Source organism: Tachypleus tridentatus, chromosome 12, assembly GCF_004210375.1.
Source record: "Tachypleus tridentatus isolate NWPU-2018 chromosome 12, ASM421037v1, whole genome shotgun sequence".
NCBI classification, from domain to species: domain Eukaryota; kingdom Metazoa; phylum Arthropoda; class Merostomata; order Xiphosura; family Limulidae; genus Tachypleus; species Tachypleus tridentatus.
In genome coordinates this window covers 6,790,955-6,809,793 of record NC_134836.1, presented here as the reverse complement: position 1 = coordinate 6,809,793, position 18,839 = coordinate 6,790,955, and the positions used below count along the sequence as shown (strand labels likewise).

Genomic DNA, 18,839 nt, shown 5'->3' with positions numbered 1-18,839 from the left:
ACACCTAATAGTCTGTACCAAAACTTAGAAATGTAATCTAGTAAGTGCATTTTTTCGGGTTATCTTCCAATTATTGTTTCTTCATCAACTTCAAAGGACCAGGTACTGAATGGCCAAACACCAACTCGACAGACTAAATCCTAATGGCTCCTGAATTGACTCACAAACAAATAATAATGAATTAACTCCTTCATCCCAATCCTTCTCATTATTGATACAATAACTCCATACTATTTTTAAAGTTGAACGGAATTTCTCAAGAGTACCTTGTGATTCGGGATGGTACGCAATAGATTTAATCTGTTTAGCACTGAACTGGTAAACAAGCTGTTAAAACAACCAAGACATAAAATTTGATCCCTGATCAGATTGACTTTCTTTGGAGAAGCTAACAAATGTAAAGCAATTAATCAAAGCCTTAGACATTTTTTTTTGTCAAATGTTTCTTAAGGGAATAGCTTCAGGGAATTCAGTGGAAGCACACATGATAGTCAACAAATACTGGTTGCCTGATCGAGTGTTTGGTAAAGTACCAACACGATCAATAATCACACGACTGAAGGCTTTAAAGAAACAATGGAAATTTTCTGGTTAGGTCTTTCGACCAATTGCCATGTATAAACAAGTCTAACAAATTGAGAAACATCTTGCCCGATTAATGGCAAAATAGTCTCATAATTATGTCTCATGTCTTGTTGAGACCTAAATTACCTCCAATGTGGAGTTTATGGGCTACTTTCAATATATCAGAACGATATGTTTTATGAACAATGATTTGATGATTGACAGCCCAGTCCTCTGAAGCTGGTACAACTGCTGGACTCCATTTCCTCATAAGCACACCATTTTTGAAAAATAACTATTTGGAACTTTCTCCAGTTCATCTATTGGGAATGCATATTTAAATGGTGAAGAGAGCTGTGAATCCTTTTCTTGCTCAGCAATCAGTTTTTTTTCTAGCAAATGGAACTTCATCAGGTGAGCCAAATCCATCGCATCCATCATTATCTCTCCCTGAAGGATTGTTAGTAGAACAATATTCACAAGATCCATTTGGGATCCAAAGAGTGCCTCAGACAAATCTATAATGTCGTCCTCTAAGCACGTGTCTATATTTGTTTTTGACACAGCACCCGAGAGAAAACACACCTTTATTCTTCTCAACAACAACTTCGTCTTTAGATGAAACAGTGATCAGTTTGCTAATCTAATCAATTTGGGTTTAGCAACAACTTTTCACTCAACCAAATCGTTTCCCAATACCAATGATACATCATTAATTAGGTCTTAATCCAACCAGAAGAGATCTAGGAACTAGGTCTGATGCTGGATAAATGTTATAGAGATAAATATTAACAAAATCACCCATAATACCCTGCGCAATAACAGACTCAACTGCGGCAGAACTCGAATCTAAAGGCAGTATACCTTCTAGCAATAATGAGTGAGACGCTCCAGTTTTACGTAGAATATGTATGGCTATAAGATTAGTAGTGTCATTTGTCAAAAATACAGAACCAATGAATACAAAAGGTATAAATTCCTTCCTAATCACTTCAGCCTTTTTATCAGTGGCCAAATCAACATTATCGGGGGATCTGATGAAACTACGTTCATTCGTAGACACAAACGCACTGGGTGTTGGCACCTTTTTTAAACGGCAACAATCGAACACAACATAAACATCTTTTTCTTACAATGGTGATTTTGAACTAGAGGAGCTGTAGTTTTTTTTATAAGAATCCTCAGCTTTGGTGGATTGAATAGGTACAAGTTTTTGTTGAGCTGGTAGGAATTTTTTTTATGAAAAGTGGTTTTATGTGTTAAAGTGTAATCATTGGAAAGAGCAGCTTCCTGTAGTGTTTCAACTTTCTTTTAATCCAAGTAAATTTCTAGGTCGTCACTTGTTCAACGTTTAAGTTTCTCAATTGGAAGTAATTGTCTTAGTTTGTTAAAACTGCCGCTAATATTCATAGAATTACACCATCGATCAAAATAAACATTTTTTTTTTCCTGGGTAAATTCTATATGTTTTTGGTTGTCTTGCTTGCGATGACCTCGAAACCTTTGGTGATAATCTGAAAATTTATTTCTTTTTATCAGAAATCTTACCTTAAATGGCAAATAAGGTTTTAAATGATTACTTTTCTGAAAATCTAAGGTCTTTGTTTATAATAACCATTAGTTGTGTAAATTCCATTATAAAAGCATTATTTGATGTAAAATTTGTTTCCATTATCCTTGTTTTCAATTTGTGACTAATGTGAAAGGTGGCCGATAGAGGATACGTTATGAGATTGAGAGTATTTCTTACGTGTATTGTGTCAAGTATGAAAGTAGAGAAATATTAGTAGTCTAGTGTTTTAACGCATTCACATTTGGGTAAGGTGGTGAAATTTAATTTAAAAAATAGTTTTTAAAAATATATTTGGTGTACTTTGTATGGTTATGAGTGTATTCTAATCACAAATGGTGTTGCTAAATTAAAGTCGAGATTGATTACTGCTTTGAGTTGATTAAGTCAATAAGCACTGTACTGTAGGCTGTAGCAGAGAGTAACGCTAGACTAGGTGGCTGACAGAGTTGATTGGCACATGCATTTTTACACAGTGGTTACTTATCGTTCTAATTAGTAAAACTTTTAACGTTCAGTAACTTTACTGATTGACAAAGTGTACACACCGTTTATAGTTGCTTATTTAAGTGGTTATGATTACATATACTGATAGTTATATACGTGAAACCGAACATTTATAAAAATTTTAATACATTGCAATTGTGTTATGCCTTGTTTAATGTTTTTGAACGTAAGAAACAGAAAGTACCAGATGATAGGGTCCATATAGATTATTAAGGTTGACCAAAACTGATCATAAAACTAAAAGAAAGTTTAAAGAAAAATTATAATAGATTATAATATACTTCATAAAAAGATAGTTTTTCAATTTTCTTTTCACCAATCATTTTAAACAACTCAAATTACATTTCTTTCTTTTATACTACTAGAAAAATAAAACCAAACCTTCAATTATTTTTCACAGTTTCTGTCTATTTTTATCAGAAAATAGTGGAGGAGCCCATAATTGCAATTTTATACATTTTAGATGCAGTAAATGACTCATACTTTATTATAGTATTTATTATTTTTCAAATTATTTTTGCAACTCTTAAATAAAATATTTTCTTATCAGTTTCAGTTTTTTACATTCATCTAGAAACTCAAGATGCATCCTGTTCTTTTGTATTTGAGTTAAACTTTCTATTGATTTCTGAGTGATAAATTATAATTATAATGTCTCTCCTTAAAGCATCTTGAGTAGAAAATTATTTTTTGTAATGTATTTAAATTACAATTTTATTAAATGGCATACATCAGTATGTACCACATACCAATTACATGTTTTATACCATGTATATTTTTTATTCCGATTAAGAAGATAGCACGCAAAATTACATACAAAAGTTGTAATTGTTTTTAAATGTGACCCAAAATATGACAATAAAGAATTTATTCTCCTGAAAATATGGAGCTATTCAAAGGGGCTCAAGTTTTGTTTCATTTGAAACCATTACATTTTTTGTTCTATTATCATGCATCTTGTTATCAATTTTGATAATGATGATAGTAAATGAATACTGTATGTGGTTTTTGTCTGGTTGGTTAACACTAAGTCTAAATTAATTCAGTTACTTTTTATTTCTTTATTTTGTTTGTATTTGGTGTTCCTGTTATACATAGACTTTTCTACATCATAATTTTGGAACAGTATACAATTAATTCTTATTTCACAAAAACCTAACTCTAAAACTTCTTCCTCCAATAGATATTTTCATATATAGATCATGATCACAAGCTTTCAGCATACACTGGAGCCAGCTTCATCTGAAAATCACAGAGAATTTAAAATATTTCAAGAGAAAAAATTGACTCTCTTCTTTCACTTGTGAACGAAATGTTTAGATATCCATATGAAAATAAAAATATCATGAAATGAGTATTACTGTTTAAAACTATATTAAAATTTGGTATACTGTATTCCTCTGAAATCTGAACTGTTGTTCACAGGTTGACTGAAAGAATTATATTTGGTGTCGCAAAGAAAGACATAATATCAGGCAATGGCAAGTCCAAGGACACGTCGGACTTTACAAGAGCTAAGGCCAAAGAATGGAAATAATGTAGGTGCTTATTTATTTAAGGTTACTGTTTTTAAGAATAATTTTACTTTAACTGGAGCAATCAGAGAAAATTGCATGGTACAGTTAAAAATGAGAAATCTCAGTTTCAAGTTTGAATAAAATATTTTGTTCCTAATTCATATACTCTCCTGGTTGTTAGAATAGGATTTGTTTGTAAATCTGATTCTTCTTTTTTGAGAATAGTATCATGAAATGAATAACTTTAGAAGTTGCAGTTCTTATTCAGGGTGTAATCAATTGAAGAATACAGAAATTTGAAATTTACAGCTCAAATTTTAGAATATTATTTTTTTCAGTTTTGACTCATTGAAGGATAATGTAAAGTACAGAGTTTCTTCCAGTTTTCAGAACCAAAGGGACCTCTTATTTTATACGTTTAAGGATTCAAGTGAAAATTTGGGATAGATACTATCAGTGCTACAGAAAACCTAACAGCTTTGGAGGCTAAACATGTAGTGCCATATTACTGGTGGTGGTGCTGATATTTGCTGCACTATTTTCGGATATTGTATGATAATATATATTTCATCTATTTTAATCTAAATTTATTTTTTTTAATTAGATAAGGTGAAAGAATTTTTTTCTGTGTGCTTAGTGAGCAGTTCAGTAAATAAGAAATAATATTACTTAATAAATAATTAGATTTTGCTGATGAACTGGTAAAGACCAGTTGTCTTTGAAACAGTTTAAATCCTATCAACATGAGTAGCTAGGGGGAGTAGTTCAGAGGGCATGTTATCACATTTCTGGAGTTGCATTCAAAATTTTATTACTCTACTATTTTATGAATGTATCTCAGTAAACTTCATATCAAATTATAGATTTAATTCAAATGTTAACAATATATATTAGTTAAATTCTTAATTTGAAAGTAAATATGTTTAAAAAAAAAGCAAAATATCCATTTTTGTGTGTCACATGGGTATGCCATTTTCTGGATTTGGTGAGATTACATTTTATGGAAACCAGAATAAAACATCTGTAGTTTCATATGAACTACTATAAACTCAATTTTTTTTTATAAACTAAGAGCCATCTATCTTTTCTATTTTGTTGTATTGTATCCACAATATTTGCTTTGCTTGCCACTTTATCATTGGAGAAGACTAATTTACCTTCACGTTTTTCCATACCTCTGAGTTTATAGTCAGTTAAAAGTTCTGTATTTCCTTTATTCAATTGTGTTAGTCCTTTTAAATTACTTATGAGAGAAAACCTACTATATCATTGGAGTGTTTGAAGTATTATGATCAGATTAGATTTTTTTAAAAACTGAAATACAACAGTTAGGAAACCTAGTAAATTATAATAGCTTTTGGTATTGAGAAATGCATGTATAAAGTCTACAGAAAAAATTTTCAACATCCACATGTGGATTTGGGCAAGGTGTAAAATGAGGGTTAGCAAGTGTGACTCACAATTGCATAAAAACAAAACAATAAAAACATTGTAAGTAGGGGAAATTGTTGTTTTCTGGATGTTTTTTATTTACTCTTCCATGTTTTAAGAAAAAATTGAGATTTAGATATTTGTAACTGGTAATAATATATATATATATATATATATATTTATACATGTGTAAAGTTTAGTAACCATGAAACCTCAGTATACCTTACAAAATATTGGAAACTACAGATTTATTGGCTACTCTATAAGCAGGGTAAAATAGGAAACAAAATGTTCGTAAAGTTCATAAACAGTTTCATGCTTATATTGTCACTAAATCGTGACAACCCAAGTTTATTTAATCTGTTAAAAATTTGTACAGAGCCTTATCATAAATATTTTCTCTCAGTTTTATATGGCATTTTAGACAGTTCTTGTTGCAACCAAAACTTGTAAACAAGCTGATAAATTCTATCCCACTGTGCTTTCAGAGTCAGGATTTGAATAGTCGGTGTAGGGAATATTTGACTACCTTTCACACATCAACTAAGTTTATTGGATTGGCTAAGACTGACTAAAAAGTCATAGTATAAGCATTTTGTACAACAGTGTTTGTTGTAGCCCTTGTAATGTTAAGTTGATAAATTATACTCCACTGTGTTTTCAAAGCAGGGAAAATTCTGGGAATTGCATCACAAAAGCTTATTTGATATTAACAGTGTTAATATAAATGCAATAACACTTAAACAAGAATGATAATTCATTGCTTTATATTCATTGGGTTTCTATTCTAGCCATTAATAGTAGAATAAAGATAGGAAATAGGTGCAAAAAAAATTGAAGAAACTCTTTGGATATTTACTTTGGAACTTCATTGTCTATACTGAAAAGAATAGACATTCATTTTGTTTCTTCTATTTTCTAAGCCATTTGCTACCAATAAAATAAGTTTGAAAAGGTGAGAAATGTAAACTTTCACCAATAGTATTATGAAATTTTGTTTTCAATACTAATGACACTATACATTTTCTTTTACATTTGCAGCTTTTATTTTCTTTATACTTTGATTACTGAACTATAACCTGGAGAATTAAGTATAATGTTACAGTAAAGAAATTAACAGCTAAAATATAAAGCTTTACTGAAAATAATGTTTTATATTTAATTATAATTTTTTCATTTATTTTAATAATTACTCAAAAGACATGCTTACCTCTCCTTGCACTTTAGCTATTTCTTGATCTTTAGAGTTTTCCCCCCTCGGTGTGGATTCCTGTACGTGGTGAGGGGACCTCCCAGTGAAGGTTCTGTTCTGTCTGGTTACCTTCTCTGGGATCTAAAGGCCCACCCACGTGTTTGCTGTGCGTGGTGACCTGTGAAGGGGAGGAGAGGATCCTGGTTATTGAGGGGTCCAACCCTAACTCACCACTTTGGCCTTGAATTCCTGTAGATGAGTGGTCTTTGGGTGGCCATCCTTGGGTCAATCGGTTGGTCCACTTGGGCTAGAGTCAACCAAGTACCAGTGTTGGAAGTTCTCAATCGGTGTTGTGGACATTGTGCCTGATGCTGGTGTTTGGGTATAGTGCTCATGAAACCCTGGCGTTGCTCCATTGTCCTTGCATGACATTGTATTGTGTCCCCTCGTAGGGCTCCATGGTGGGTGGGGTCAGTGGGTACCAAAATTTTTCTTTTTTCCTATGGATCCTCCTTCAAAAAATTTAAATAAAATAGTGAAAAAACAGTCAATAGGTAAATGCCCATGTCTTGAAGACTCTGAGCAGCAATCTTCAACATCTGTAACACACGTACCTTGTGTTTTCTTATATTACATTCTCTTTCATAAAAACCTTTAGGGCAAATGTCCCCCTTTTTTATTCAGAAGGGACTAGAGGGTCTTGCTGGCTCTCCAAAGTCAGTAAAGAAGCTTTGATCTGGAGACATATTAGTTGAAACATCCACAACCCAACACAGTGAACTCCTCTTGAAATAAGTGGCAATTGGGGATATATCTATTGAGGTTACCCCTCATGCTACCTTGAATTCATCATGAGGAGTTATTGTTGAGAGAGAATTGAAGAACGTCCCCAAGTCAGAGATTCTCACTCGTCACTCCACTTGAGGAGTTTCTGCAGTGAGGCACATCTCCACTCGCAAAGATGGAGTTACACTGCCGACAAATATCCTCGTTTTGACATTTACATCACCACGTGCACCTGCCACCATCAAGGCAGGTTATCTAATTTGCAGGGTACGACCATACATTCCAAACCCTCTCCGATGTTTCCAATGTCAGAGGTTTGGCCACTCATAGGCATCATGGTCCTTGCTACCACAACGAGCACATGTCAGGGAACCACGACATGATGTCCAAGATGGAGTAGCAGGCAGCAATTTCTGAGCCTCAGGATAACTAATGTTATGAGTTGTTTTCAAATGCTGCACCTTGTTCCACAACTACAATGGGAGTGCCTCCAAGAAAATCATTTTCAAAACAAATGAAAAGCCTTTTGACCTCCATGGTTAAAAAGGTTGATGAATCAACTTCAATACCCATTTCTGTTCCTCCCATACATTCCAACAAACCTTAAGATCCACATCCTTTGGTTTCAAATACAGGCATTTCTTCTGATACATCTTTTTCTCCCACCCCAAGATGCAAAACAATCATTTGTTCGCATCCTCAGTCACTGGAATAACAAAGACCTGCCCAATCGACCCAGGGCAGGATCCATGGAGGTTGATAGACCTCCTCCGACTAAGGACAGTAAGGAAAAAGACGTGGTCCGTAAACAGAAGGGTTCTCCAGCCACTTCGCCTACCCGTCATTAAAAATGGCCACCTTGATACAATGTCGAGGTTTATGTTCTAATCTGGATGATATCAAAACACTGATTGCTTCCTACCATCCTGTATGTCTTTCCTTACAAGAAACATTTCTAAAACCTGCTGATACAGTCACCATTTGGCAGTTTTCTCTGTACAGAAATGACAGGCTGTGTGATGGACGAGTGCATGGAGGGGTGGCACGATTGGTTGATCAGCATGTGCCCACCCTGTCTTTGTCACTCAACACACCCTAGGAGGCCGTAGCCATCCGTGTTTACTTGTGTCATACCATCAGTGTTTGTTCTCTCTACCTGTCCCCTGGAGAGAGACATGATCAATCAGACCTTGATGCTCTCATTGAGTTGCCGTCTCTATTTCTAATTCTGGGGGACTTTAGTGGACATCATCCCCTCTGGGGAAGTGCTGTTATTGAAGGGAGGGGTCGCTCTGTAGAGCGTATGCTCTCTGATCACAACCTTTCTCTTTTCAATACTGGTTCTTCTACTTATATTTATGCACCTAGTCAGTCCTTTACCTCTATTGATCTCTCAGTTTGCTCCCCTTCTTCATGGAGGGTTGACAATAATCCACTAGGCAGTGATAATTTTCCTATACTTTTGAGAGAGACTGGCCGTGGTCGATGCCACCCTACCTGCACACCCCGGTGGAAGCTGGATCAGGTAGACTGGTCTATTTTCACTGCTCTCACAGAACTCGATCCTGCCATTGTGAATCAGCCATCAATAGACGACTGTGTAGCAGGGGTAACTGACTGTATTACACATGCAGCTCCTCAGTGTATTCCTAAAACCTTGACAGGTTTTCCACGATATCCTCGTCCGTGGTGGAATCCTGCTTGCCACTTGGCACGGAAGGCTCATAAGTGGGCTTGGGATACTTTCCGTAGATATCCCACACTTTCAAACCGCATCGCTTTCCAACGGGCCTGTGCACATGCTAGATGGGTAAGACGTCAAAGCCAGAAGGAATCTTGGATTAAGTTCACATCTAGCATATCTTCTACCACCAGTTCCAAGGTCATATGGGACAGGATTCAAAATGTCAGTGGGCACTACAATTCTGTCCCCCTCTCGATCTCACTCTCTGGTCAGGAGGTGGCTGATACTCTAGGTGAAAACTTTTGCCGGGTGTCTAGCACTTCTGCTTGTTCCTCCATCTTCTTATCCATCAAAACTCAGGCAAAGCATTCACCTCTTTCCTTTCAAACTGACAGTCTCTTTTACTGTAATTGCCCCTTTACACTGGTGGAACAGAAAATGGCCTTTCATCGGTCTGGCAGTACATCTGTTGGACCTGATGATGTGCACTTTGACATGCTGCACCATCTACCTCCTGCTTCTGTTTATGTCCTTCTAGTTGTCTTCAACTGGATCTGGCAGGAGAATGTTTTTCCTTATACCTGGCACCAGGCTATTATCTTACCTTTCTCTAAACCTGGGAAAGATCCCAAGATTCCTTCCAACTACCGTCCAATTGCTTTGACGAGCTGTCTCTGTAAGACCTTAGAAAGGATGGTTAATGCTCGTCTTGTTTGGTTCCTTGAATCAAACAACCTCCTCTCGCCCACTCAATGTGGGTTCTGACGACAGCACTCCACCACGAACCACCTGATTCGACTTGAAACATCAATCAGAGAAGCCTTTCTCAAATGCCAACATCTTGTATCAATATTCTTTGACATTAAGAAGGCTTATGACACAACATGGAGGTATGGCATTTTGTGAGACCTCCATACATATGGGTTATGTGTCTATTTACTCATGTTTATTAAAAATTTTTTAATGGACAGGAGATTCCAATTTGTGTGGGTTCGACACTTTCCCGTTCTTTTCTACAGGAACTTGGAGTCCCTCGGGGCTGTGTTTTGAGTGTCACACTTTTCAGTATAATGATAAATGCCATCACTGAACAACTTCCTCTCACAGTTGCAAATGGGCTGTATATCGATGACTACAAACTGCCCTCATCGTGTACTGAAGTGGACTATGGCAAACAGCTTTAATTTTTCTTTGTCTAAAATCATTTTCATGCACTTTTGTCACCATTGGGGTATTCACCCTGATCCTGAACTTCATATCGGTGAAGTTTCACTGCCAGTGGTCCCTGAGACCAAGTTCTTGGGGCTTATCTTTGACCTAAGCTGACCTTTATACCACACTTAAAACAGCTACGGGTCAAATGCACAAGAACACTGAACATCCTCTGTGTGCTCTCTACCGCCAGTTGGGGAGCCGATTGATGTTCTACGTTAAAAATATATCGTGCTCTTATTCGATCAAAAACTCGACTATGGATCAATGGTCTTAAAGATGCTGGACCTCATTCATCACCAAGGACTTTGACTCTGCACTGGGGCTTTCTGCACTTCCCTATTTCAGAGCTTATACATAGAGTTTCATGAACCTTCTTTGCACCTTCGCCATTTGCAACTATCTTTACTATATTCTTTGAAACTTCATTTCTTACCATAGCATTCCACCAGGGGATGTGTTTTCCTTTCTCAGTGGGCCGTATTTTTTCAGAACAGACGATCTGCCATTACTTCTTTTGGCCTTCGCATCCAGGTGCAATTGGATGAATTGGGTCTGTCCTTGGATAACATTGCAGAATCCTCAGGTCAGCCCATCCCACCATGACTTATTACAGCCCCCAAATGTGACCTCTCTTTCAGTCATCTGAAAAAGGCAGATACTCCAGATTGGAAGTACTTTCTTTTATTTACTGAATATCTTTCAAACAATCATTCTGTTCCAATTTATACAGATGGTTCCAAATCAGGTAATTCAGTGGGCTCTGCCATGGTTTGCTGCAGTTCGGTGGTTGTGTGCAGAATCCCCTCTACAGCTTCTGTGTTTACTGCTGAACTGTATGCCATATCTCTTGCCCTGTATCATATTGAAGCTGAGCAGTACTCCAACTGCACTATTTATACTGACTCGCTTTGTTTTCTACTGTCCCTGGAATCGCTACAGGTTGGCTCACACCCTGTTCTCGCTGATATTCAAAACCGACTGGCCCATTTCTCATTAACTCTACTTCTATCCAGTTTTTTTGGATACCAGGTCATGTTGGTATTCACGAGAACGAGCATGCAGACATGGCAGCTAAATCTTATCTACTCTGGCACTGTCACCACTGTGCCTATTCCATACATGGACTATGGTCCTGTATTCAAGGCTCAACTCTGTGCCAGCTGGCAGTCCACTTGGAGTGAGCAACGAGACAACAGGCTTTATCAAATAAAACCTTATATTGGGCTTTGGCCATCTAGCTTCCGTAAGGTTCAGAAGGAGGAAGTTGTTCTAACTAAACTATGCATTGGTCACAGTTTTTAACTCATCATTTTCTTTTATCTGGAAACCAGTGTGTAGTTTGTGTAACACTCAAATCACTGTAAGCCACATTTTACTTTTTTGTTACGACTCTCAACAACTGCACTATTTTAAACATGTTTTTTCTCAGGGTTTATCTGTAACATTGGACAGTGTTATTGGTGATGGTGACACTGTCCACCTTGATAAAGTTTTTAGTTTTTTAATAGCCATTAATCTTTTTAATCTCATTTAAGTGTTGGATATTTATTCATTACACCTTTTTAATTGTGGTTCCCTTTTCAAAGTTTCAATCTCTCTTGTTCAATTTGAAATTGGAAAATGGCCAGAACATTAAATAACTCGACACCAGGACTGGAATGGCCAACTGCAGGTGTCTAACGCTGTTGTTTGAACTATCCATTTGAACTACCCGTTAGTTGTACTGGCGAGTTGTTATTCCAATTTTGCTGCATGTCTTTTAAACTTTTATAACTTTACCTTTTGGTACTGGCCATAATGACACAACCCGGAACCAGGACTGGAAAGACCAACTTCAGGTGACTGACGGTGGTTCTGGTACTTGCCTGTTAGTCTTTCTGGCGGGTTATGATCATTACCATTCTGCTACAGGAAGTCCTTTACAACTTTGTGGACTGGATGTCAACGTTGGATTTATGCAATTTTCTGTTTTTAATTTCCGTTTTGTTTTTACCTTTGTTTACTTTTACAAATTTTACTACATTTCCTTAATTTTACCTTTTTACTGGACATTTGGCCACTCATTATTACGATTCTGCTATATGTCTTTTAATACTTCTATTATATTACATTTTGATAATGGCTGCTAAGACACATAACCCGGAACCAGGACTGGAAAGGCCAACTTCAGGTGACTGACGGTGGTTCTTGTACTTACCTGTTAGTCTTCCTGACGGGTTATGTTCATTACCATTTTGCTAGAGAAATTCATTTACAACTTCTTTTTCTCTGCTTTCTCTCTTAGCATTGTAAACTAGGTGTCAACATTGGTTTTATTCTTTTTCTGTTTTTCAATGATGTTTTGTTTTAACTTCATTTTTTTTTCTATATTTTACTACATTTACTTTGTTTTTATCTTTTTATTGGATGTTTGGCACAGATTGCCCAGCTGCTTTGTGCCATAAAACACTAAATCAATCAATCAACTTTAGGGTTTTCTACCTAAGCATCAAGACAGATTTCTCCATGTCTCTGACAGAGTAAGTTTCAAACCACATGAAGAAGCTCTTGCCCTCCACAGTTAAGAGAGTTGACAAATTAATATAACACCTATCTCTCTCTCCTTCATTCCTTCCAGTGGCTCTCTGATCCATTTCCTTTGGCTTTTGGAGCTTCCTGTGGTCCATCTTTTTTGGCCACAAGATGCATAACAATTATTTATTCACACACTCAGTCACTGGAATCTTCATCTACCAACATAGCTCTGCCCACTCAACTCAGGACAGGATCGATGGAGGTCAACAAACCTTCTAGTAATGAGAAACAATGTTGTCAAAAACAGAAGTGCTCTTTATCCAATTCTCCTTCACATAAGTAAAAATGGCCACTTTAATACAGTGGAAGTGTTGAGGTTTCCATTTTAATTTGGATAACATTAAAGCATTGATTGATTTTTATTATCCTGTGTGTCTTTCTGTACAGAAAACAGTTCTGAAACTGGTGGATACAGTCACCTCTCAGCAGTTTTCTTTGTGTAGAAATGACAGGTTGTTTGATTGACTTGTGCATGGAGGGGTGGCACCACTGGTTGATCAGCGTGTGCCTACCTTTGCCACTTGACACACCCTTGGAAGTCGTAGCCATCCGTGTTTCTTTGGGTCGTAACATCACTGTTTGTTCTCTCTGTCTCCTGAGAAGATGTATGATCAATCAGACCTTGACACTCTCATTGAACAGGTGCTGTCTTCCTTTAAAATCCTGGGGATCTTTAATGGAATAATCCCCTTTGGGGTGGTGCTGATATTGATGGGAGGTGTTGTTCTGTAGAGCATGTGCTTTCAGATCATAACCTTTCTCTCTTTAATACTGGTATGTATATCTATCTTTATGCACCTAGCCAGTCTTTTACTGTTACTGATCTCTATCTGCTCCCCCTTCACTTTTCTCTCATTTCTCATGGTCAGTTGACAGTGACCAGTGGGGAGACTGCTTGTGGTTGGTGCCACCTATCTTGTGTGCTGTAGTTTGAAGTTGGACCAGGTCAACTGGCCTTCTGTCACTGCTACCTTAAAGCTTGACCTTGCTGTTGTCTGTAAATCATTGATATGAGACTGTGCAGCAGCAGTAACTGACTGTATTGTCCAAGTAGCTGCTCAATCTGTTCCTAAAACCTAGTTACATTTTCCACAGCATCCTTGTGCATGGTGGAATCCTACCTGTTATATGCCATAGAAGGGTAAAAAAAATGGGCCTGGGATACCTTTCATAGATATCACACATTCAAATTGCATTGCTTTTCAGCAGGCCTGTGCACGTGCGTGGCAGGTAAGACGTCAAAGCCAGAAGAAATCTTGGATTAAGTACACAACTAGCATCTATTCTACCACCAGTTACAAAGTCGCATGGGACAACATTTGGAAGGTCATTGGGCAGTATAATTCTGTCCTCCTTTCGATCCTGCTCTCCAATGGCCAAGAAGCTGATGATGCCTAGAGCATTGCTAATACTCTCAGTGAAACCTTTTCTCCTACATCTAGCACTTCTGCTTCATCCTCCATTTTCTTGGCTATCAAAACTTGGGCAGAGCAATTACCTTTTTTTTTTTGGGTTGATCATCTCTATGAGTATTATTGTCCTTTTACACTTGTGGAACTCAAGCTTGCTCTTCAGTGATCTGGCAGTACATTAGTCAGACCTGATTATATTCACTGCAGATGCTGTGCCATCTCTTTCCTGCATCTTTTTCTATTCTTCTGGTTGTTTTTAATCTGAATCTGGCACAAGAATGTTTTTCCTGATGCTTGGTTCCATGCTATTGTCCTCCCCTTTTTCTAAGCTTGGGAAGAATCCCAAGATTTCTTCAAATTACCATCCAATTGCATTGATGCTGTCTCTATAAGATCTTAGAGATGATGTTTAATGCTTGTCTTGTTTGGTTCCTCAAATCAAACAACCTCCTCTCATTCACCCAGTGTGGGTTCTGATGACAGTGCTTCATCATGGACTATCTGATTTCACTTAAAATGTGAATCATGAAAGCCCTTCTCAAACAACATCTTGTTTCTATATTTTTTAACCTTGAGATGACTTGTGATTCTGTGTGGAAGTATAGCATTTTGCTAGACTTCCATGCAAATGGGTTGTGTGGCCATTTGCCCATTTTTATCAAAAGTTTGTTAGTGAACTGGTAATTCCAAGTTCATTGAGTTTGACACTTTCCTGTTCTTTCCCATAAGAACTTGGACTCCCTCAAGGCTGTATCTTGAGTGGCACACTTTTCATTATAAAGATTAATGTCATTGGTGGATAACTCCCCTTACAATTGCAAGTTACCTCTATGTCAACAACTTCCACATCTTGTGTCAGTTGTCAAGTATGAGGTTTATTGAGCAACAGCTACAGACAGCCCTCAATCATTTACTGAAATGGACCACAACAAATGGTTTTTATCTTATCTTGTGTGAAAACCATTTGCATGCACTTCTGCTGCCAACAGAATTTTCACCCAAATCTCAAGCTCCATTTTGTAGAAGTTGTTCTTCCTGTGGTCTTCTATGTAAAGTTATTGGGGCTTATATTTCACCCGTAAGCTGATTTTCATTCCACACAGCAAGCAGCTACATGTCAAGTGAACAAGGGCACTGAACATTCTCCATGTCACATCTCCCATCTTTTGGTCAGCAGATTGATGTTCTATGTTAAAGATCTATTGTTCCCTCAGTTGACCAACACTGGACTGTCAATCTCTGGAATGTGGCTCTGCTAGGAGCTCAACTTTGAAGATGTTGGATCCTGTTCACCATCAGGGGCTTTCTGCACTTCTTCAGTCCAGAGTTTGTACACTGCATCTCATGAACCTCCTATACACCTCTGCCATTCAAAACTTTGATTCTTACCACAACATGTGTTTTCCTTCTTCAGTGAGCAATACTTTTTCAGAATAGACAGTCTGCCATTGTTTCTTTTGGCCTTCATATTGTTGGATGAATTAGGTTTATCCTTGGATGACATTGCTGTATTCACTAGTCAGCTCTTCCAACCATGGCTTATTACCATCCCCAAATGTGACCTTTCTTTGAGTTATTTGAAGAAGGCAGATAACTTCCAATTGGAAGTACCATTTTTTATTTGCTAAACATCTTTTGAACCATCCTTCCATTCCCATTTGTATGGATGATTCAAAATCATGTGATTCTGTGGGCTGTGCCATGGTTTGTTGTGGTTCAGTGGTTGCACACAGAAACCTTTCTACAGATTCTTTGTAGTCACTGCTGAATTGTACACTATCTCTTTTGCCCTGGATCCTGAAGACGTTATGCAGTACACGAACTGTACTATTTATAGCAACTCACTTAGCTCTCTACTGGCCTTGGAATTGCTTCATGATAGTTCTCACACTGTTATTGTTGATATTCAAAAAGGATTGGCCATTTATCTTTATCGTCTACTTTTATTTAGTTTTTCTAGATACCAGGCTACATTGGTATTTGTGGGAACGAGCTCTCCGACACCGCAGCTAAGTCTGTCTACTCTGGCACTATCACTGCCATACCTGTTCCATACATCAACTATGATCCTGTATTCAAGTCTTGGCTTTGCACCAGTTGTCAGTCAACTTGGAGTGAGTAACCTGGTAAAAAACTTTTGCAGGTCAAATCTTCTATTGTTTTTGGCTGTCTTGCTTTTGTAATAATTGGAAAGAAGTTGTCAGGGCTAGGCTCCCTCGATGTGGATTCCTATATGTGGTGAGGGAACCTTCCAAAGAAAGTTCCATACTTTTAGTTTACCTCTTCTGGGATCTAAATATCCACATGTGTGTTTTCCATGTATGGTGATCCATGAAGGGGAAGAGAGGATCCTAGTGATTGAGGGGTCCAACTCCAATACACCACTTTGGCCTTGAATACCTGCAGACAGGCAGTCTTAGGATGGTCCCCTCGAGATCAATTTGAGTGAGGGTCAACTGAGTGCCAGCATAGGACATCCTCAATGGGTGTAGTGGGCATTATGTCTGATACTGGTGTTTGAGTATAGTGCTCACGAAACCCTGGTGTCACTGCAATGACCTTATATGGCACTGTTGTGCGTCCCCTCGTAGGGCTCCATGGTGGGTGGGGTCAGTGGGTGCTGAAATATTCTTTTTTTCATTATGAATACCCCTCAAATAAAAAAAATAAACAAGCATGATAGCATAGAGAAGTATTTAATTACTGGCAAACATCCGTGCATTGATGACTCTACAGTCAAACTCACAACTTGAATCTGTCCCGTGATTTTTAACTATGCATTCTTTAACTGAAAAACCCTTAGGGCAGATAACTCCACTTTTTATTCAAAAGAGTTTAAAAGGGCTTGCCATCTCTCCTAAATCAGTAAAAAAGGAATCTTGGATTAAATACACATCCAGAATTTCTTCAACCACCAGTTCAAATGTTATATGGGACAAGATCCGGAAGGTGAGTGGACAGTGTACTTCCACCCCCTTCTCTATCTTAATATTCAATGGCCATGAAGTTGCCGATGCTCAAAGTATTGCCAATACTTTTGATGAATGTTTCTCTTGCATATCTAGCTCTTCATACTCATCCCCTTCCTTCTTAGCTATTAAAACACAAGTTTAACATCTGCCTCTTTCCTTTCCAACTGATCATCCCATTGACTACAATCACCCTCTTACACTGGTGGAACTGAAACTTGTGCTTCATTGGTCTGGCAAAACATCAGTTGGACCTGATGATTTACATTATGAGATGCTACGCCACCTTTCTCCTGCCTCTCTTACTATTCTTCTGGCTGTCTTTAACTAGATATGGCAGGAGAATGTCTTTCCTGATGCTTGGTGCCAAGCTATTGTATTCCATATTCTTAAACCTGGGAAGGATCCAAAGACTCCTTTAAATTACTGTCCCATTGCTTTGACGAGTTGTCTCAGTAAGACCTTAGAGAGGATGATTAATGCTTGTCTTGTTTGATTCAAGGAATCAAGCAACCTTATCTCACCAACTCAGTGTGGGTTCCAAAGACAATGCTTCTTGACAGACCACTTAATTCATCTTGAAACATCAGTCAGAGGAGCCTCTTTGAAGCAACATCTTGTTTCTCTTTTTTTTTATTTAGAGAAAGCTTATGATACAACTGTGGAGATATGGCATCTTACGAGACCTTCACTTATATGGATTGTGTGGCAATTTGCCACTTTTATTAAGCACTTCTTAATGAACTGCTGATTCCAGGTCCATGTTGGCTTAACACTTTCCTTTTTCTTCCACAGGAACTTGAGACCCTCAGGGCTGTGTTCTGAGTGTCACACTTTTCGATATAAAGATTAATGCCATCAGTGAACAGCTACCCCCTACAGTTGCAAATGGTCTTTTCGTTGATGACTTTCACAGCTCATGCCAGTTATCAAACATGAGGTTTATTGAGCAGCAGCTACAAACTGCACTCAATCATGTACTTAAGTGGACCACAGCAAATGGTTTTCAACTTTCTCTTCCTAAAACTGTTTCTGTACATTTCTGCTAGTGGGGTATTCATCCAGATCCAGAACTTCATATTGATGTTGTTGTACTTCCTGTCATCCCTGAGGCAAAGTTTTTGGGTCTTATATTTGACTGTAAATTAAACTTTATTTCCCGTATCAAGCAACTTCATGTCAAGTGTATAAGAGCACTGAAGATCCTCTGTGTCTTCTCTTCCACTTCTTAAGGAGTGGATTGATACTCCATGCTTAAAATTTATCATGCCCTTATCCAATCCAAACTTGAATATGGGTTTATGGTTCTGCTAGAACCTCAGCACTGAAAATGCTGGATCCTATCCACCATCAGAGGCTTCAGCTTTGCACTGGGGCCTTTCATACTTCTCCAGTCCAAAGTTGTATGTGGAGTCACA

At 37.6% G+C, this 18,839-nt stretch overlaps 1 protein-coding gene across 1 annotated transcript in view; it reads left to right on the top strand.

Annotated features, from left to right (window-relative positions):
- The first annotated feature begins 2,245 nt into the window (after positions 1–2,245).
- ArfGAP1 (ADP-ribosylation factor GTPase-activating protein 1) overlaps positions 2,246–18,839 on the top strand; it is a 76,058-nt gene continuing 59,464 nt past the window's right edge. Inside the window, exons 1-2 of the mRNA XM_076469634.1 lie at positions 2,246–2,382; positions 4,067–4,179. Of these exons, the coding sequence (XP_076325749.1) occupies positions 4,120–4,179 (60 nt within the window). The 5' untranslated portion in view covers positions 2,246–2,382; positions 4,067–4,119. The remainder of the gene's footprint in view (positions 2,383–4,066; positions 4,180–18,839) is intronic.